At 33.0% G+C, this 21,590-nt stretch overlaps 2 protein-coding genes across 26 annotated transcripts; both read left to right on the top strand.

Annotated features, from left to right (window-relative positions):
• The first annotated feature begins 5,301 nt into the window (after positions 1-5,301).
• LOC145160571 (anaphase-promoting complex subunit 6-like) lies at positions 5,302-15,299 on the top strand. 25 transcript variants are annotated; one of them, XM_079079830.1, is made up of 12 exons: positions 9,865-10,552; positions 11,047-11,118; positions 11,223-11,292; positions 11,417-11,480; positions 11,848-11,966; positions 12,701-12,779; positions 12,926-13,005; positions 13,096-13,175; positions 13,273-13,670; positions 13,760-14,077; positions 14,153-14,284; positions 14,907-15,299. In XM_079079830.1, exons 6-9 carry the CDS (start codon positions 12,777-12,779, stop codon positions 13,371-13,373), a joined length of 264 nt encoding a protein of 87 aa, XP_078935956.1. In that variant the 5' UTR covers positions 9,865-10,552; positions 11,047-11,118; positions 11,223-11,292; positions 11,417-11,480; positions 11,848-11,966; positions 12,701-12,776; the 3' UTR covers positions 13,374-13,670; positions 13,760-14,077; positions 14,153-14,284; positions 14,907-15,299. The 25 variants fall into 25 exon arrangements, 11 of the variants coding, with proteins under 11 accessions (XP_078935955.1, XP_078935959.1, XP_078935956.1 ...); XM_079079834.1 differs by having other exon boundaries at positions 13,096-13,165; positions 13,553-13,670; XM_079079828.1 differs by lacking the exon at positions 11,848-11,966 and having other exon boundaries at positions 9,868-10,552; positions 13,273-13,413; positions 13,553-13,670.
• A 1,479-nt stretch (positions 15,300-16,778) lies between these two features.
• LOC145160573 (28 kDa ribonucleoprotein, chloroplastic-like) lies at positions 16,779-18,137 on the top strand. The gene is made up of 4 exons (XM_079079839.1): positions 16,779-17,262; positions 17,362-17,463; positions 17,548-17,823; positions 17,916-18,137. Exons 1-4 carry the CDS (start codon positions 16,870-16,872, stop codon positions 17,979-17,981), a joined length of 837 nt encoding a protein of 278 aa, XP_078935965.1. The 5' UTR covers positions 16,779-16,869; the 3' UTR covers positions 17,982-18,137.
• Positions 18,138-21,590: the final 3,453 nt, after the last annotated feature.

Raw genomic sequence — 21,590 nt, forward strand, 5'->3', positions numbered from 1 at the left:
TTTATTTATTGATAGGAGATGTTCTTATATTGTTGAAAAGTGCTCTCTTAAGCTGCATTGGTTATACGGGACAATAAAAACTTTTAGGCTATTTATAGCGATGAGGACGGGGATAAGGATGATATTTATGTCTGTTATAAAAATTACAAAAATGAAGGATCGAGAGCAAGTTAATATGCCACCTTGAAGTCAGTTTTAGTGTGAGTTCAATGCATGCCAAATAGTGTACAAAGTTATAATGATTTTCTATCTTGTCTTCTGTACTACATATCACAGGAGGCCTTAGTGGGTTTGGAAAACATGCAAATATGATAATTCAAATTGAGATTAAGATGCTTGACATGAAGATCACATGAGGCCTTAGTGGGTTTGGAAAACATGCAAATATGATAATTCAAATTGAGATTAAGATCCTTGACATGAAGGTAAAGCTTATCTTGTTCAAACAAGTAACATTAGATATCATTATTGATGATGACAATTTTATAGAAGCAAGTGGCCATGAAAACAAATAAACAACAGTTGAAATAGCCAACAATTTGTAAAGATCAAGTGGCCATATGCTTGTATTTTTCGATGTGGTCGTGATGATGATAGTTGAAAAAAACATTCTTTATAATTTACTTGATAATATTGATATGTTTTTTTGGGTAGAACAACATAAGTATTGAATTCACAATTGGTACATTTAAGTGATCCAAACGACGTTAAAAGTTGCAATATTCGTTCTTAGTTCCAACTACTTAGAAAGTTACTAAGTTTTAAATAATATTACATGATTTTTTTTTCTTTTTTGTAACCATGCTATCATATATTTAAGGACTAATATTATAAAAGTCCTAAATTTTTAACACGCAATTGGAAAAAGCCTAATATTTTTTTTATTATTGCTATGACCACAACTTTCTCGCAGGATTATTACTCTAGCCCACTTAACGAGTTTCATGGTTAACTTTTTTGCAAAATCAGTCCTCAAAAGTTCAAATTTAGTCCCTGAGGTTTGCAAAAATTACACCACATGGTTTTTTAACTTTATTTTTCATTTTTTGTATACTTTATTTATTTTCGGTTTTTTTATAAATATATATACATTTTTTATTTTCTTTTTTTATATACTTTATTTATTTTCATTTTTTAACTTTATTTTTCAACAATTTGATTTTTTTTTACCTTTTATACCTTTTGTTTTCTATTTTTTTCTATCTTAGTTATTTATGGTTTTTCTAATGTTTTTATTTATTTTGATTCAAGTAAACGAATTTGAGTTTAATATAAATTTCTATAACAAGTTTTTTATAAAGACCGATTATTATTATTATTATTATTTCTTTTAGTCTATTATCAAATTGAAAAATATTATCTTGAATTTAAACTATTGATATCACATATAAAAATATGATTTAATTTCCAAGTTATATAACACATTGAAACACTAATTCTCAATAAACAAGATAATTTTTTTTTAATTTTCATTTTTTTCGTAACATAAATATAATAGCACTAAAGAAAAAAAAGTAAAAAGAAAATAAGTTTGACCGAAATTACAAATATAAACATAACAAATTTATTTACTTGAATAAAAATAAAAAATTACAAAAACTATAAATTATATAAATTGTAATATAATCTAATATATTAATACATTTTATATTTTTTGAAAAAGGTCAATAAAAAGTTAAAAATACAAAAAAAATAAAAGTAAATAATTGGAAAACAAATAAGGAAAAAATAAAAAAAAGATGAAAAAATTAAAATATAATACGAAAAGAAATATGAAAAAAAAAACTAAAAAAAAACTCTAATATACTCTATATATACACTATAAAATAGAAAAAAAAGGTAAAAAGGTAAAAAAAATCAAATTGATGAAAAATAAAGGTAAAAAATGAAAATAAATAAAGTATATACAAAAACGAAAATAAAAAATGTATATATATTTATAAAAAAACCGAAAATAAATAAAGTATACAAAAAATGAAAAATAAAGTTAAAACATCATGTGGTGTAACTTTTTGTAAACCTCAGGGACCAAATTTGAACTTTTGGGACTGATTTTGCAAAAAAATTAACCAAGTTAACCATGAAACTCGTTAAATGGGCTAGAGTGATAATTCTGCGAGAAAGTTATGGCCATAGCAATAATAAAAAAATATTAGGGCTTTTTCCAATTACGAGTTAAAAATTTAAGGCTTTTATAATATTAGTCCTATATTTAACCAAACTACATGACAAAGTTTATTAATTTAAAACAGGAAACAAAGAAAAAGTAAAACTTATTTGAAAACATATTTTATGTCATTTGTATTTTAAAGAATGTACATAAACGTTTAAGAGTTTATGTTATAAGTTTATGGTCAAATAAGATATACTATTAGCTTAAAAGATGTTAGTTTGATCATCTTGTATTTTGTCACACGGCTTTATAGCTGTATAAGTTGTTAAAAGTTGTTCAAGTTAGTTAGCATTGGTTAAGTCATGTATATATTCATTGTTATGTTCATTCTTTCGGCTAGTAACAGAAAACTGCAATCAAGGGCGGTTTTGTATGAGTGTCTGTAGTGGCACCAACAACGCATGACTTGTTTGTACACACTTAAATTCTCCTATCGTGCCACTACTTAAATTCTCCGGGTCACCTCTACTATGAAATCATGTATCCGTCCCGACCGCAATTAATGAAAATTTTCCCCACTCTCTATTGTCTCGAATCATAACCAAACACTCGTATAAAAACATATTACCTATAAAATAACTAAAGATGCTATAAGAAACCATGTTTTAATTAGGTTTCGTGGCTTGAATAAAAAGAAACAAACTTCTGGGAAGGAACCGTAAATAACATTAACAGCGTTTTCCTTACTATCCGCCATTGATGTATTGAATGCTCTACTCGCCAACAGCTGACAAACTCCATAAACCACCCAACCCTACCATCCACATCAACAAAGACGTCGGAATGGAAACAACACGAACACGTATTATTAATTTCTTCCCTATCTGATCCCACCAGAAATATTCTCTCCTTGCTTGTTCGATCGAAATCAAGATGGAGGCCACCGGATTTTCGTACCAGAGGCTGAGAAACGAAGGCGGCGGCGATAAGGAGAAGAAAATTGAGAGGGAGATTAAGGGGAGAATCCGATGGTCGTTGAGGTTGAAGAAGGTGCACATCAGGAAGAGACTGAAGATGAAGATCCCAAGTTTGAGGAAGTTCATGAGGCGAAAAGCTCGGGTGGTAATGGCGTCATTGGAGAAGGTTTTGAAGAGGCTTAAGGAAAGTCAATCTCATTTCGGTGATCTGTTTGCTGGTAATTATCTGTTCATGCAGGTCACTCCTACACCTATGAAACATGTTCACGCTATTAATGCTTCTAAAAAGAGGATCGAAGATGCCTTTTTCTAGTTCTTCTGCCAGGGTTTGTTGATTAATCAACTTATCTTTTTTCGTCAATCCGAATAAACACAAGCTCTCTCTCTCTCTCTCTCTCTCTCTCTCTCTCTCTCTCTCTCTCTCTCTCATTTGAAAATTGTTCTAAAGAAGACGCAGAAAGTCAGAAATCATGTTCCAAAAGGCCGGATGCAATCACTCCTTTCATTTTACCAAGTTTCATGCTCGTCTTCACCATATATTTCCATGGAATTGAATGTTTCGGAATTATAAATTCTATTAAACAAAAATGTCATTGCTTTTGTCATGGGTGATGAACTCCATCGATTTGAATTCCATTATAATTAATTATTTTCCCCAAAAGACTGTCGTTATTAACATTAATATGATCAATTATATTATCATTTTGTGAATCAACTACCTAGATTCCAACTTAATCTATCGGCTATTCGGCTTAATTAAGTTATACTATCAAACTGGATCAACATGAAATCATATTGTATGGTTTTAACTTCTGCAAGAAATTAAAACAAGCATTTTTTATTAGACTTTTTATCAAAAACAATACGATAATCACATTACTTTTAAGAAATTATTATTTCAATTATATACATGTATCTCAGTACCTAGTGTGTGTTACTATCGATAATTAAATATCCTTATGGTATGATAATCTGATGGACATCAGCACGTTATTAAATCACATATTTTTTTTATTGGAATTCAGAGTCATTATCACAACACGACACATGCAGATGCAGTTGTGCTCCAAGGTCAATAACGCTTTCTCTAATTTGAATCACTAAGTGGGCCATGTGAAGGGACACTTTATCATCAGTCTATCCTGACAAATGGGCTTCGCCGACTAATTGGGCTAAATGCAATCTAGAAAGCAGCAAGTAGGAAGGACATACATGGTGTGTCAACTTATAGTGTGCCATGTCCATGAAACAGAAGAACCAAACAAAGTGCCAACATGAGAAAAAAATATCACTTGAACTTGAAAACATATCGCAAACGAGAAAAACTCCAAAGATCAATCAATATGACTCAACATAACCTCATTATTTAATTTATCAAAATCAACAGGAGTGTTAGAAAGAATTCCATATAGTAATGATTATTATTACACCCTCCGTTCTCTAATATTTGTTACAAGCTAATTAGGCTATCTTTGATATCGGACAACTACTTGTAAGCAAACTTGAGTTTTTGAATTTGTCATTGAAACCAAAAAATAGTTTATAAGATAACCTTCTAAAAAATTATTCAGACTAGCTTTTCAACAAGCTTTTTATTTTTTATTTTTAAATTATTCCAAATATACTTTTTTTAATTATAAAAAAACTAATTTGTTAAATATTTTTTATGACATTTTACTTATTTCAACCGGTCTTAACAAACATATATTTTTTTTTGCTTTTGATCCAAAAATTTAATATAAATATTGTTCAAATTGAACCGAGACTACAATAAGTATACTATATACAATAAATAAGATTAAAACTATATAAATAAATACTTCATACTAATGACAACTTTCTATAATTATATAACTCTTAGATTAACAAAGTATGAACAATAACTTTCTATGTTTACTTTATAGTATATTGTGCCAATGTTTAAACATGACTCAAGTTTGTCTTGCTTGTTTAGCGTATTATATATATATATATATATATATATATATATATATATATATATATATATATATATATATATATATATACTAATTTACAACTGCCAGATGAACAGTAAATGTTTCCTAGGTTGTTATTTTTTATTTATTTTTTATTTTTTTCTATAATATTTTTTATGATTTACTTTTTGTCAATCCCAAAAATGGGTATGAGTCGTAGGCTACGTGTTATGTTCTGCTGTAATGTAAAGATTGCTACGTGTTATGTTAGCTTTCCAATTACAAACCGATCAGCAGACCTCTACCTCCATTGCATTGCCACATGGTTCGTCTTTTCCAACACACTTTCTCTTACTACCCCGGTACCCTCTCAACTCTCTCTCATTTGTTCCTCCTCTCTTAAAAACCACCGCCCCAAAATCACATTCTTCCCCTCCCGATTTGTTCGATCGATCGCCCACCGAGCTCCACTATTTCGTCTTTGAAATCTCCATCGGAGGTTTTCGTTTTCTTTATCTCCTTTCCAAACTCTCTTACACTGTTTTGCCCCAAAGGTAGCACTACTCACTGCCACCACATGACCTCGACCTCCTAAACGCTACCACCACACATCGTGACCACCAGTTATGAGTATGACGGTGAAGATCCTCTACAACCATGGCTTTAGTAACTTCTATGTGCTTTTGTAGTTTTGTCTCCGATCATCGGATGTGCTCTGTGGGAAACCATTTCATGTTCCTGTGGTATGCTCGGTTCGAGTTTATAGTAGTCAATTTTAATGTACGACTTATAAAGTGCACATCATGTGTTTGAGAAAATGCTTAAATGACTAAAATGGTTTTTAAGTTTATAGCGCCTCATTTGTTTCGATTAGTTTTAGTAGTTTTTCATCTAATTTTGATACTACCACTTCTGTAAGAGATCATGAGTATTTTAATACAACTTTTACAACCTTTCACAGGATATTTTGTGGCAACATGATCACTAAAGTGGATTGTATAACCACTTATCTAGGAGCCCTTTGAATATTTTGTAGTTCCCAAGCTTTTATTATTATGAACTATTAGTTTAAGAAAAAAAAAGTATTGGAGAAGCAAAAAACAACTATAACTCCGTTGTATTATTCATGAAAAAGGTATTAGACAATTAAATCAGTTGATGTTTAGTGTTGTAGACTTATGTTTTTATCCGCATATATGTTATAGTTTTATACATATTCTTTGCAATTTTGAGACCTACCTCCTTAATGGTATAATGTTACAGTTGTATCATGTATGATGATCTTATGATGCAATCTACCATATGAATTCTTCCGATTGTGTCTGTGAGTTTGATACATGTTATTATAGTTTGTTACTTTTGTTACAGATTTTTGAGTTTGGTTCTTTTGTTACAGATTTGTGATTTGGCTCTTGATTCTGCTCCAAAATCAGATTGGCAACTTATTTTGCCATTTCAATTTGTTCATGGTGTTTCTAGGAGAAGTTGACCATCCAGCTGCCAAGGTGAGACATGTCAAATTATATATTTTATTTTATTTTAAATTTCTATATAGCCACTTTTTACTTTTGTCTAATTAAATATGTTGAAGTATTGTTGAATTGGCTGAGCTTCAAGATAAAGAAGTAGTAGATTGCAATGAAGATCTCCATTAACAGAAAATAAAGACCATGGAAAGAGATTAATTTCCTTCAATGTATCTGAAACTCTATTTTCACATGATCCTTATCTTACAGTATGTTTACCCACTTTCATACCCATTCTTCCATGTATCTCAGCTCAAAAGACATTGGAGTCCGACTTTGTTGTTGTCAGTTGCTAATAAGTATGTGGTGAACTAAATCCTAAGGGTATTATTAATACCCTCTAGTAATCAAATCGGTTATTACTTTGAGGTTAGTTCACTTGTTTCATTATTACAAAAGTAAATTCTGTTATCTAGGTTGCGAGTGTCATAACCGTACTTAGACTTGATATGGCACGTAACGGGGCCAGTATCTTTTATGACTTTGTCACCCGTAGACCTGACGGTCCAACTGTAGCTAGCAGCGAGGTGCGGGATAGTCAGTCCCGTATAGATCTATACACAATAGTCACGCTCTCCCTACAAGAGATTCTGGTTACAAGTGCTAGTCCTACACTCTCGAATCCGGTGGGAGTGTTACCAAGGACGTGTCTCCAACTTTAGACTAACAATTTGCATGTAATAATACCGAAAATCATGTTTATGTTTTGTATGAATCCTTTATAAAATATCACATTTTATGACAAGATTCATAAGTTCCTTGCTTTAGTTTTGAAAACTGTTTCTACAAGTTGGTTTCTTAATCGTTTGGTAAAACTGTTTTCTGTGTTAAAAAGCATACTGAACATATAATTATTTTAAACAAAATAATATACTTTGAGCACAAGTTTCCTTGTACTTTTGCTTGTATCCCCCCTGAAAACATATAAAACTCGGAAAAGCGTAGGGGTATGAACTCACTGTTTGACGTGAGATTCGAGTGTAAGTTGCTAGGAATTGCTGAGTGTCAAATAAAGCCTCGGGCACAAACGGATCCTATTTAGCATGTAAAAGTACATATATGCATTAGGTGAGGGCTTAACACTATTTGTTATGGAAGGAAATCATCCTAGGGACCAGGAAACACTTAAAACTAAGTGTTAGAATCACATATGATTTGAAAATGGGGAGTTTGCGGTCGTAAAAGGAGTGTACGGTCAAGGGTTTGCGGCCCAATAGGGTTTACGGCCCAAGTGTTTACGGTCCATGGGTTTACGGCCGTAAACACTTGGCGAAAAGTGCGATTTTCGGTGTTTCAAGGTCCTTTCTAGCCTTCTGGAAGTGTTCTAAGCCTCGTGCCCAGATCAAGGAAGAGTTTAAAGGTCAATAATCGACCAAAAATAGAGTTTACGACCATTGAAGGGTGTACGGCCGTAAACACCCAGTTCATGCGTTTCAGGTCCATTTTTAGGCGAAAATTGATGGTTTCTAGTAGATAACAAGTACAGATGGTAGTTACTTACTGTTAAGAAGCCTGGAATGAGGTTTTTAGCCACCAAGAACTAGTGTGTGTTCTTGGTGAGAGAGAAAATCTAGACAATGATGAAATTTAGGAGATGAGACATGGATTCAGCACTAGAATAAGGATAGAAACACAATCAAAGTGAAGAATCACTTACATTCTTGAGGATCCTTGAGCAATTTCGAAGTTTGTAGAGAGAGAGAGAGAGAGAGAGAGAGAGAGAGAGAGTAGAGAGAGAAAGCTTCTGGAGTGTGTAAAGTGAGAAATGAAGGCCACTCATCCGTTATATAGGGGTGAGTTTACGGCCAAGGGGTGGGGTGGAGGGTTTACGACCGCGAACAGGGTTTACAGTCGTAAACAGGGTTTACGGTCGTAAACTGAGTTTGCGGCCGTAAACTCCTCTCGAAGGGTTGTTTGGCCCGGATGCTATGCTTTGACTTAGAAAACCTCGTTTTTGAATCCAAAACTCGATTGAACGGAGTTTAGAATATTCCGTTAGACCAACAATAATACTAACGTGAACGGAAATAAATCCGAATTGATTTATTTAAAACGTGAAGTCCTTCCCAAACTAAGGAATTTGACGGAATTAAATAAAAACCTAAATTTTATTAACGGAAACTGGGTAAGGATAACGGAAAAAGTTTCTGGTTGTCACAAAAGAACACATTCAGTGGCACTGATGTATAAAATAAGAGTGAACACACAAAACTTTTCCGTTGTGTCCATTTTTTGGCGTTTCCATCCCCGCAAAGCAATGATTCTTCCCTAGTTTACTCTAAACTTGAGGTCGGGAGTACCACTCTTAGTCCTAGCGCATTTTTTCTTTTTAATTTATGCCCGCAGGCAATACTCGCCTTGCCTCAGATTCGACCAAGACCTGACCAACAAACATAAAACCTAACTCGCCAAAAATTCTGGCCCAACTAGGCCCCCTCTACTTTTTTTCTTTTTTATAGTTTTGGGCCAAATTTTAATTTTAATTTTTAATTTTTTATAAATTTTGTCCAAACTCTTTTAACAAAAATTTTACAAGTTTTTTTCAACTTTATTTTTATATATTTTTCTAATTTCTTTAACATATTACTCTATAATTTACTTTTTAACGAATTCATTTTTACAAAATTATTTTTTTACAACTTTTTTAAATATTCGTTTTAAGAGTATTTTTTTTCTTTAGTTTTTTTTTTTAACTTTTTTTGTACATATTCATTTTTATGCATACAAGGTTGTAAAAACATACATAAATTTAATTTTTTTTACATATTCGCTTTTTTACAAACTAGAAATGTCCGTGTTATCAAATATTTTTCAATGCATGATGTATTTAGTAGTACATGAATGTACTTTCCAATTTATGAATGTAATTCACATCATTTCCCATTTGTAGTTAAATCATTTTTAAAGTTTTCTATAAGTTATATATAAATATAATGCTATGTGTTATGTTTGATATTTTCTCTCTATTCTTTTATACTTAACATCTTGAACATCGACTAATATATTGAACGATCCAAGATTCTAAGGAAACCAACATCTTGGAATTATTATTGTATCTTTATATTTTGTGATGCCAGAATAAAATATTATTTCATAATGTGCAGAATGATATATTCATTTGTTTACAAACTAGAAATATCGTATTATCTAATACTTTCAATGCACAATGTATTTCGCAACACATGAATGTAATTTCCAATTTATGAATGTATTTCATATCATTTCCCTTTTGTAATTAAATCATTATATATACTATTAATCCTTAAAAACTTAAGGAACAATAATTTTTTTTCTCTTTCATGTTTGGACACTGAAGTTTCTTGGCTTTCTTATTTTGCCATTGGAAATTCTATTTCTCAGGGGAAAGCACAAACCGCCTTACATTTTCTCATCCTTATCTTTTCTTCCTCAAACCGGTTTTCGCCCTTCTCCTCCAATCAGATGCAAGCCCCTTGTCCAATCTTCTTCTACCTTCGTTGTGATTTATTTCTCTGTCTTTGTTTTCTCCATTTGGACCTCCCGCTTCCCAGTGATACAATTTTTTTTCGGATTCCCGGTCGACCGACTTGCTTCACCCACTCAACCTTAATCGATCGGGTCTTCTGTCTCATGCTTGGTTTCAAGTGAAGCTTATCAGCACCTCCTGTATCTCTATCAACCTCTCCCTAATTCGTGAACCCTAATTGAAGTGTTACTCCATGTGTTGAAGCATTTCATGCCCTAAATCTTCCCACCGCCATCAGTGTGACATGGGGATGAACATTCGCCATCATCAGATAAAATCATCCTCATATTCATGAAAAAAGGCGGCATAGGCGTCGTTGGATTTGAGGATGAACGCAAATGGAAACATGAGGTCCTTAGTTGATTGTGATTACCTTCCACAGTATGTCCATCATTTTTTCCCGCCACCTGCCTCCTCAATCCTCTTCCTTCTATCATCTGCTGTCTCCTTCATGTTGGTTACTTGAAAACCCATTCTTTGGTTTTGAAATTCAGGTATGATGGTACTTAGCATGCAGACGCAATTTTGGCTTCTAAATTTAAATATGAGCTGTGTTTTCCCCAAATTTCCTTTTGGCTCATTTCTAATTGATTGCTTCCAGTTGTATTAATTATCCTCTTAATTTTGCCTTCCAAGTGTTCGATGAAAGTACTAACTGAACTCTGTTGTTTGAAATATACTTTTTTTTCTAGATTTTCTTGCCAGTTTGATTATGTTTGTGCTGAAGGTAAATTGTTTTGATTTAATTTTAAAAATTTAAAAACGCTATATTTGTTACACAAAACTAAAACAAACGTATGGGTCTTTGGATTGAAGATTTTTAGGGTTTGAAATCAATTTTAATTCATTTTTTGGATAAAATAGGAAAAAATTTCATTTTTAAACTGATTTATCACACACTAAACTTAATTGTTCATTCTTTACTTAGAGGCTGCTAAAGTTGCTGAATCCCTTTAAAGCTTATTTACTCATAAACATTTTTGGGCAGGTGTGGAAACAAATGAGGTTTTGGAGAACCATTATGGTTGCTGGCATGATAAACAAGCCAATGTCGTTGGTTGTAAGTTGCCTTTTTTTTTATATCTCATAGATCAGAATTTTATAAAATTTGGCTTACATTCTTTATAATTGTTACACAAATTATAAATGGTAATTTTGTTGCAGGTAAATAATCATTTATTGGAAAGAGTAATCAGTTAATTGAATCATCTAGGAGGCCTAATTTGGTTGTAAGGTGCAAATTTTTATGAACCATGGCCATTTTCTGTTGTTAATCCATCATTCCATCTAGGAAACAACACAATATTAGTTACATAGATGAATTGCTCAGACATTTTTTACTGTTTAATTTTTGCAAGTTCTTCTGCTTGATTCTTGAATTGTAGACGAGCTTTCAAATCGTTGCTGAATTACTCAGTTCAGGTATGTTACATGTAGAAACAATCATTTTTATTAAGTAACAATTGTTTGTTTTGCCAATATTTACAGTTTATAACATATATTTTTCGTTCAATTCCTTTTTTTGATGTTTTTGGAAATATGCCAACAAGGAGAACGAAGCAATTTATACAAACTATATTTTTATACTTTTTATTTAGTAATATGATAATTAATTTTTGTAAATATAACTGTGTTAATACGTTTACTTTTATAAATTATTTATGTGATCAATATCCTTATTTAAAATTGACGACAAATATATAAAACTCTATTTTTTTAGTAAATCAACCTATAATATTTATACAAGGTAGTTAGTTATTATTTCAAGCATGTTACTGTTACACCACAGTGAAACGTAAAGGTTTCCACTTCCAAGAAAGAGGATTGTAGAAATGAAGTATTTGAAATAGAGTTAACATGCTTATGAATTAGAAATGGGATGTCTGGTGTGAAACTTTATCATCTTAGGTATGAGTAACTACTTCCTTCTTACATACCACACATGTTACCATCTCTGTACACTTGATATATATACATTTATTAATAGGTCTTAACCTTTTATGTGAAATTTCGTATTAATTTTTTTTAAAATTAGGTTGTATACTTGTATATAAATATCAAGATTTAACATAATGGTTTCATTGTATTACCTAATCAATTTTAATAGGTAGTTTAAAAAAACATTTTGTTGCAATTTGACAAACTGTAAGTCCATTCTTTTTAGTTTTTTAAAGTATAATGCTATTATGGACTTAGTTTGGTACCATACATTTTTTTAAAGTACAATACCTTTCTTTTTTGTTTTTTAAACTATAACTGCATACAATCTCTTGAATCATTTTATTAAAAGTTAGTTTTTTTAAAGTATTATGCCTATTCCGATTCACAAAATTGCAGAAAATGATTGATTGGTTGATTTGAAGCTGTAAAAAATAATCATGCAAATTGTAGAAAAACCATTACTTTTGCAGTTTGAGATAAGTTTCTTTCTTCAATTTTCATTATCTATTTGGGGGTTAGATAATTAGAAAAATACTGTTACTTAATTTTTTTTTCTTTCCCCATGTTTTTTGATTTTTACCTTACTTTAAAATGAAGCCTTTTTCAGCATTGATCCTTATTATATTGATTTCTATCACTTGTGCTTCCTAATTTTGGTTCTAATTTAAGAGGTTTCATAGTTTTTTTGTCGTTATTTCAAGGTTGTAGGAACCAAATTGAATATAAAACCTTTAATTTGGGAGTCGAGTTGCAAGTGGTTCCGGTTTAAGAATAAACATGGTAAGAATCATAAAGAACATGGACTATTCTCGTAAACATCCAAGTCCAAGTGGTATGGGTATTGGTAGAGCAAACGAAGGGTAATTTTTTTTTTTTTTTTTATAATGGTGTTGATTTTTTTTTGTTGAAATCTTACATTTTTTAAGGTGGATTCTGCTTATGCAGCCAAAGAAGAAGGTGATCAAGCTATGTCTGGTTATCGAACTGCTGCACGTTTATTTCCTGGGTAATTTATCTTTTTTATTTTATTTAAATTAAAAAAAATATAATATTATCAAAGTGTAATATGATTAAATTATGTGTTTTTAATCTTTAGGTGTCACTTACCTACTTTATATATTGGAATGGAGTACATGCGTACCCACAGCTTCAAACTCGCTGATCAGGTGCTAATTGGTATACCACATTCTTAACAAAATGTCTAAAATACCCTTTTCTTTATTTGGTTTGATGTAATTTCTTTTTTTTTGGTTGTGTATATTTTTTTTGAAAGCAAAGGCAATATGTCCTTTGGATCCACTTGTGTATAATGAGCTTGGAGTTGTTGCTTATCATATGAAAGACTACGCATTCTTTACTCCGTTCTTTATTTGAGTAAACCAAAAAATAACCATTTTGCCCTTTGGTGTATGTGGTATGTTACTTTTTCTACCTACAATCCAAAAATGAGTATTTTGTCTGAAAAAAGATCCTTATAGCCAGGTTTCGTTTCAAATTTCGTCGACTTTTGCTTTTTTTTAAATGACGCTTTTGCCCTTGGTTAAATTTTATAGGTATAAAAAGGTGGAATGGTGGCTTAAAAAGACTTTGGCTCACATACCATCACCATTAAGCGAAATGTGGGAATCAACTGTGGTTAATCTTGCTCATACTTCAAGAAAACTCAATTAAGTTCGCATTTCATTTATTTTCATAATCTTTACAATTTATAAAAACTTATTATTGTGTTTAGTTTAATATATATATTTTTTAAATATCAGGTTGTATAGTGAAGCAATTACATATTACGAAAAGGGCCTTGCACTATCTACAAGAAGCTTAAGCACGTACCATCCGAAAACAATGCTCAGAAACTTGAACGTTTGCTTACTGAATTCTTTCCTTATATATATATATATATATATATATATATATATATATATATCATTTGATTGATTGTTAAGCTGCTATTGGTAACTTTGATATAGAGTCGATTGTTAACGCTTTAGCTGATTGCATGATTGATGCGAAAGAAAACTTAGATGGTAATGAATTGCAATCACTTGCAGATGTTTCGACAACAAGAAAACAAGCTACTGGTATGTTTTTTTTTTGTCTTTTTTTAATAAAAAATCTAATCCGCTCACTCATTGTCTATAATTTCCATCTTTCAGAAACTAAAATCATTTTGTGATTCCAATCCACCCGTGAATGATGCAGGCTGTAGGCTGAACGTGACAGACTACAAAAAGGTCCATCACTATACAATTCAGAATGGGTTAAAGCATGTAAAAAAAACAAATCAGGTGAAGCTGCTGAAAAACATTTTGAAGAAACTAGCGAACATGAAAACACACAGCTTATAGAAATGTTTTCCTGTCAAACTGAAAACCTTGAATTTTTTCATTTTCCCCGAATTGGCCCTTTTACTCATTTTTTACCAAAAAAATTGTGAAATGTCAGGTTTTTTTCGAGAAAAGCTTAAAAAGTTAAAGGTTTATTTGGAAGCATTAAGAAGGTTGAAGGTTTTTTTTTTGGAAAAAAAAATAACAAGTTGAGGTTTTTTTTGGGAAAAAATAAAAAAATACAAGGCCTTTTTCAGGCAAAAAATAAAATTGAGCTTTAATCTGGAAAAAAACCAAAATATCATTTTATTATTATTATTATTTTCTTCAGATTAACCCATTAATACAAAATAACATTATGTAACAAACAAAATACATTGCCTATATTGATAGCAAAATTTAAGTATGTTACTATAATAGATAAAATTGCAAGTATTATGCTATTCTGTATAAAATATAAAGTACATTGCTATTACCTATAAGGAAACACAAATGCATTGCAATTAGATGTAAAATGATATAATTACATTAGTTCTTTTTCATGGTGTTTTACTAATTTTCTGCCTCATTTTTTTCATTGCAGCTTTTAGTTATATTCTGATGGTGCTTCAAAAAATCTTTCGGATGACCATGTTGATTTCTGCAGAGTGTCGGGTATATCATGAGATGACATATTTGTGTGCAAATTTACACTTTTGTCCCTGGAATCACGAAAATTTACTAGAGACTGCAAAAATGCTGAAGGCCATGCAGGAAATGGAAAACAAATATGACGAACTTATCAACAATCTCAAAAAAAAATCAAAAACCTCCCTGAAGACAAACATCCCTACGTGTAATATGTTTGTTTGTTTTATAATCTTTTGATATGTTGCCGCGTTCAACTACTTCCTTTCCTAAATTTCTATATAAGACCTATGCAAAAATCTCCTGTATGTTAAATATATCTTCATCAATATAATCCTATGTTGCAGTACACCATACAACCTGAAAGAAGAAAAAATAAAATGACTCAGCGCCAGCGGGCGCACATGATTCCCATCTAGTTTTTATAGTTTTCTATACGTTATATATAAATATAATGCAAATCATTTTTAAAGTTTTCTATATGTTATATATAAATACAATGCTATGTTTATGTATGATATTTTCTCTTTATTCTTTTATACTTAACATCTTAAACATTGACTAATATATTGAATGATCCAAGATCCTAAGGAAACCAGCATCTTAGAGTTGTTATTGTATATTTATATTTTGTGATGTAAGATTAAAAGATTATTTCACAAGGTGCAGACCAAGTCAATCAAACACGAGGTCAATGAGAATAAACATTGAGTCTCCCCAAAATACATTGTTAAGCAAGAATAAATGATGATCCTGAATATTTAGTATAATTAGTTAGGTTATACATGTATAAAAAAAGTCAAGTTCATTTATCTTCACACACGATTACCCACTTACGTACACTTTAACACTCTCAATAGCTCTTACTCATATTACTCTCGATCAGTTTGTACCTGTAATTTTTCTGTTTGTTTCTAATAAAAGTTATAAAGGCAAAGTAACATTAGTTACCTCCCGAAGTTTTACGTTGTAGATCCTAAAAAGTTAAAGGCTTTCCTCATATATCTGTTGGGTTTTATTTAAAATTTTAGTTTCAAAAATAATAAATATAACAACAGGGGCATTTAAAACTTGAATAATATAAAGCTATTTTATAGCCACCAATGATCATTTTTCATGTATAGAAAGATTAACACAACCATATGAAAAAAATTACAATATTTGAAGTATTTGATTCCTTAATTGGTGGTTGGAACTTAATTGAGTGATGACAAAAGCACAAAATAGAACTCCTCTATAGCTTGACATCAATAATAACCACCTAAATTAGAATGCTAGTTCTTCATACAATAATAAAACTCTTAAACCTTTAACAACAAAACACTATATATATATATATATATATATATATATATATATATATATATATATATATATATATATATATATATATATATATATATATATATAATCTTATTAATTTGGTTACAAAGTTATTAAAGTGATTTTTGATCAAAACACTGTGTAAATTATATTTTTGACTATTCTATATACCACAGTTATTTGGTAGTTATTAAAGTTATTTTGATCAAAACACTATGTAAATTAACTTTTGGATATTCTATATATACAAACTTCATACACCATTACACATGAATATAGCTAGTAGTTAATAATAAAAGAGAACAAAAACAATAATATTGTATCCAAAATTGAAGGAAACATATACACGCAAATTGCAATTCTTCAAATTTGATCAAATGGAATGTTTTCCAAAATCATAGTTGATTTGAACTTCAGGGACCAAAAGAGATAGATTTCATACAGAAAGGGCAAAGTTAACACTACAAAAAATCTCCCAGAAAAATAAAAATATCTATCTACCCAGTGGCAGTGTTCCTTGCAATAATCTTTGGCCTTGCCTCTTCTTCCATTTCCGACTCTTATCTTCCTACATCTCCTTCCCCCTTCTTCTTGTTATGACTTCCGCTACAACATTTCTGTCATTCCAATTGCTTATACCTACATACACTTCCATTTCCACCCCATTAGGGCCAAATCCATATCCTAAACCCTTCAAAACCATAAACGTCTCTCGAATTTCATCATGGATTTCTCACAAAACCACCATTTCACCTTCCAAATCACTCAAATTCGTGACCAACACCTCAGATTGGTCACAACAATTGACACAAGAAACTGAACCAGTAGACGAAGAAGATGCAACTAACGAAGAAGGAGAAGAGGAAGAAGAATCATATTCAGAACCACCTGAAGAGGCAAAGCTTTTTGTCGGTAACTTACCCTACGATTTTGACAGCGAGAAATTGGCTAATCTCTTCAATTCTGCCGGAGTAGTAGATATCGCCGAGGTATTAATCGATTGAATCCTTTACTTTTCAGTAATTTCTTAATTAATTCCGTATGTTGCATCATGTGTTTACAGTGGTCGATTTGATGTGTGGTTTTAGGTTATATACAACAGGGATACAGAACAAAGTAGAGGATTTGGGTTTGTGACAATGAGCACAGTAGAAGAAGCTGAGAAAGCTGTGGAGAAGTTCAATGGCTATGTAAACTTTATCTTCTTCTCCATCCATCCATCTTAATTACTACATATTCACATTAATCTTGAATATTGTTATGAACAAAAACAGGATTTGAGTGGAAGGGCTCTTACTGTAAATAAGGCTGCACCAAGAGGTTCACAACCAGAAAAACGAGTGGTGGGGACTTCTTTCAAGATCTACGTGGGTAACCTAGCATGGCAGGTGGATAGTGAACGTCTGGAGCAGGCGTTTAATGAACATGGGAAAGTGGTCGATGCAAGGGTGATTTATGATCGTGAAAGTGGAAAATCACGTGGGTTTGGTTTTATAACGATGGCAAGTGAGTCAGACATGAACGATGCCATTGCTGCTCTTGATGGACAGGTATATTGCAATTTGTAAATTGCTACATTTTAACCCCATATGATGATATGAATGTATTTTTGTAACTTGTTCTTATTGAACTTGTGATGCAGAATTTGGATGGGAGGGCAATTAGGGTTAATGTTGCTGAGGAACGTCCTAAACGTAGCTTCTTTTGATTTTGATTCACAGGGTAATCACATGAGGGTGAAGTACTGAAGTTTGAAGAGGAGCTACTTCTTTTTTCATTTTTTGAATTGTTATAGATTATATAACATCTTTTATGTATTGTAAACTAGATTTAATGATGTTCGATAAGATGTTATATTTTTCAAGAGTCAGCCTTTGCTTTGCTTATAAAATACAAATCATTAACCATTCAGCACTTTATCATTAAAGGTTTATCCATACAAGACTTCTTGGTGATTTTAGTGTTATCTAACATATTTTAATGTAGTTATTATTAATTTTAAAATAGACTAAGTTCTATTTATTCACTGAGACTGGAAGTGCGGGATGCACACTCGAAGTGATAAATGTGAATTTAGGAATATGGTGTCTGGGGGTTAGAGCACGTAAACTTGGGAATACGGGGGTCCAGGGGGAGAGCCCTTGGCGGTGGTTCCACTGACCACCACTGCCGACCGATCAGCGGACGGGGTCAAGGGGAAGCGCCCCGAAACCTAAATGGATTTCTATAAAAGGAAAGAGTTCGGACATGCATTTTCCCACAAAAAATAGGTTGACATCAATGTGATGTAAGAATCGGTTATATCTTATAACTACCATTATAACTACCCATTTTGCCGTCATTTTCTATACAACCAACTTCCAACTGCCATCTTCCTTCTGTAAAAGTAAGATGGATGTTACATGGAAATGGTTAAAACTTTTGATACACGTAAACTGATTTTGTGAATTTATCTATCTCTTAAAACGTAAAATTGCGAAGTACTTTAATGTTTCGAATTTGAAAGTGGCTTGATGTAACATTCGTAAAATTCTTGAAAATTTTAAACTTTTTAAACAACCACAAAACCATTACTTATTACAATTTGTTTTCAAAATAAGTTTCACATCAGAGAAATCCCAAAATCGTAAAACAAAACATGAGGAGGTGCACGATCACGCCATCGCCTTGTCGCGATCCCCTGAGGTACCTGAAACACAATCCAAAACTGTAAGCCCAAAGTTTAGTGAGTTTTCCCCAAAATACCAATACATAACAAATAGTACAACTATAATAACAGCATGCAATGAGTCCACAACTTTATAGACTGAATTACCCCTGAGCCTACAACATAAGTCTGGCTTGCCCTATGGGCCCACAACTTATGCCTGGCTTGCTCCCCGGCCTGATCAGTCAACAGACTGAATATCGCTAAGCCCTCAATACGAGTCTGGTATGCCCTGCCCGACCCTTAGCTCGTATCTGAAATGCTCATGAGTCCTCAGTATGAGTCTGGCATGCCCTCCCTGGCCTCAACTCATATCTGGCATACTCTAGGGTTTGTTGGCTACAACACAAAGCAGTACTACCTCAACCCAACCCATACAATATGTCGACATATAACAGATAATATCATATACAGATAAACAAACAATATCCCAGGTAGTCCTACAGATCTACCAGACTAGCATATCAAGTCTAGCATGCATATCTATTCCATACTCAACATATCAACAAATATCAAGTTATCAAACCAATGGGCCGGCCTTGGTGTCTTCGACCCGAATACAGTGAGGAAAACTCACCTCACAAGTAGCTGAACTGATAAGATCTAACTCCGAATCTCAGCTCCCGACTCAAATGCGTACAACCACCATGTGACCAATTCCATTAAAACCCCAAAATATCCAAAATGCCCTCAAAGGTCAGCTTGGTCAACCATGGTCAAAATCAAAGTCAAAGGTCAATGAAACATCCCAAAAATATGGTCCAAAATTTTCATTTTATATTACCAAATAAAACCATAGTTATCAAAACATTTCATCAGACTATGAGTCACAATATCTCAAAACATTATTATCATAGTTTCCAAATCAAAACATCAGAGTAATCATCCCAGGCTAAACATAATGGTGTGTGCACTGCAATCATCCCGAACTCTTCCCTTTGCTACCGGAAGTACCTGAAACCAAAACTGAAAACCGTAAGCACGAAGCTTAGTGAATTTTCCCCAAACTACCACATACCATACACATAACATGCAACTAGGAGATGCGGGCCCCCGCCCACACTCAAGGAGATAAGGGCCCCGCCCACACTCGGCTATCTATGAGATACGAGCCTCGCCCACACTCATCTAACTATGAGATACGGGCCTCGCCTACACTCGGCTATCTATGAGATACGAGCCTCGCCCACACTCAGCTAACTATAAGATACGAGCCTCACCCACACTCGACAATCTACGAGATACAGGCCTCGCCCACACTCATCTAACTATGAGATACGGGCCTCGCCCACACTCGACTATCTACGAGATACGGGCATTGCCCACACTCTGCTAACTAGGATGTACATGCCTCACCCACACTCCGCTATCTAAGAGATACGGGCCTCGCCCATACTCCGCTAACTAAGACATGCATACAAGTATCACACAAACAACAAGTATAATCAAACTCTACCAATCCATATCCATACTCAAATAATGCTAAGATACGGGCCCTGCCCACACTTAGCTGCTAATCATCACACATACTATACACGGGCCGGCATTGGTGCCTTAGACCCGCTCAAACCGGGAGGAAACTCACCTCAAATGTCGGATGATAGCTGAAACATCTCTGCCCCGAAATTAGCTCTGCTTAATCCCTAAACCAAACAATCCCTTAGCTTCCATTTCATGTTCATAACCCATTAGGGTCAACTATGGTCAAAGTCAAACCTAGGTCAAGTCAAAGTCAACGCTACGAGTTGACCCAACTCGTCGAGTTTACCCTTCAACTCGCCGAGTTCCCATAAATCACAGGTGTGTGAAATCGCGATCCTACTCATCGAGTCCATCCTTAAACTCGCCGAGTTCTTCCTTTCAACAGAATCGGGACACTTCACTTCAACTCGTCGAGTCCATCCTTGAACTCGTCGAGTTCCTTAGTCTGTTAGCCCTTCTTAACTCATTAAGCCATTATCCTTCAGATCTGAACCCAAACTTCAGATCTCGACTGAAAATGCCTCTAGAAGGGTAAAGTTTCCAACTTTACCCATTAATACCTTTCCTAAATGGATTAAGCTCAAACCCTAACCCAAAAAGGCCAAGGTCTTAGTCCAAGCACCATCAAAGCTAAAGGATAGACCATAACGCCATAGATCTGGACTCTAGGGACAAGAAGATCACGTAAAGTCCCAGCTTTCTCTACATGCATGGCCATTAGATGCCCCAAAAGGCCAAAATGATGGTCCAAAGGTTGCATGAGACTTCTATGGCCATAAAGTTGGCACCTTTATGCCATGAAAACCTCTCAAGACCCTAGATCTGAAGCATTCTCTGTTTGGGACATCTAAATCCCGAGAACCAAGTCATTTGGACCAAAAACAAGCAAAATAACCCTAATAGAAGATCTAATCAACTACAAAGCAAGGTTCAAGCTAGCAAAATGTCGTGGATGAAACAAGGATTCTGGATTTATAAACTCCTTCTTGTGTCCTCAAGCTTCTCATTCTTCCAATAGCTTCAAAACACACACTAAATCACTTGAAATAGCTAACAAACACTCACAATAGCATTATGGTTTCGAGATTTAGGGTTTGGGACTTAGAGGCTGGAAATGAGGCCAACATG

The sequence above is a fragment of the Lactuca virosa genome, chromosome 2 (assembly GCF_052849685.1).
Source record: "Lactuca virosa cultivar CGN04683 chromosome 2, Lactuca_virosa_CGN04683_v6, whole genome shotgun sequence".
NCBI classification, from domain to species: domain Eukaryota; kingdom Viridiplantae; phylum Streptophyta; class Magnoliopsida; order Asterales; family Asteraceae; genus Lactuca; species Lactuca virosa.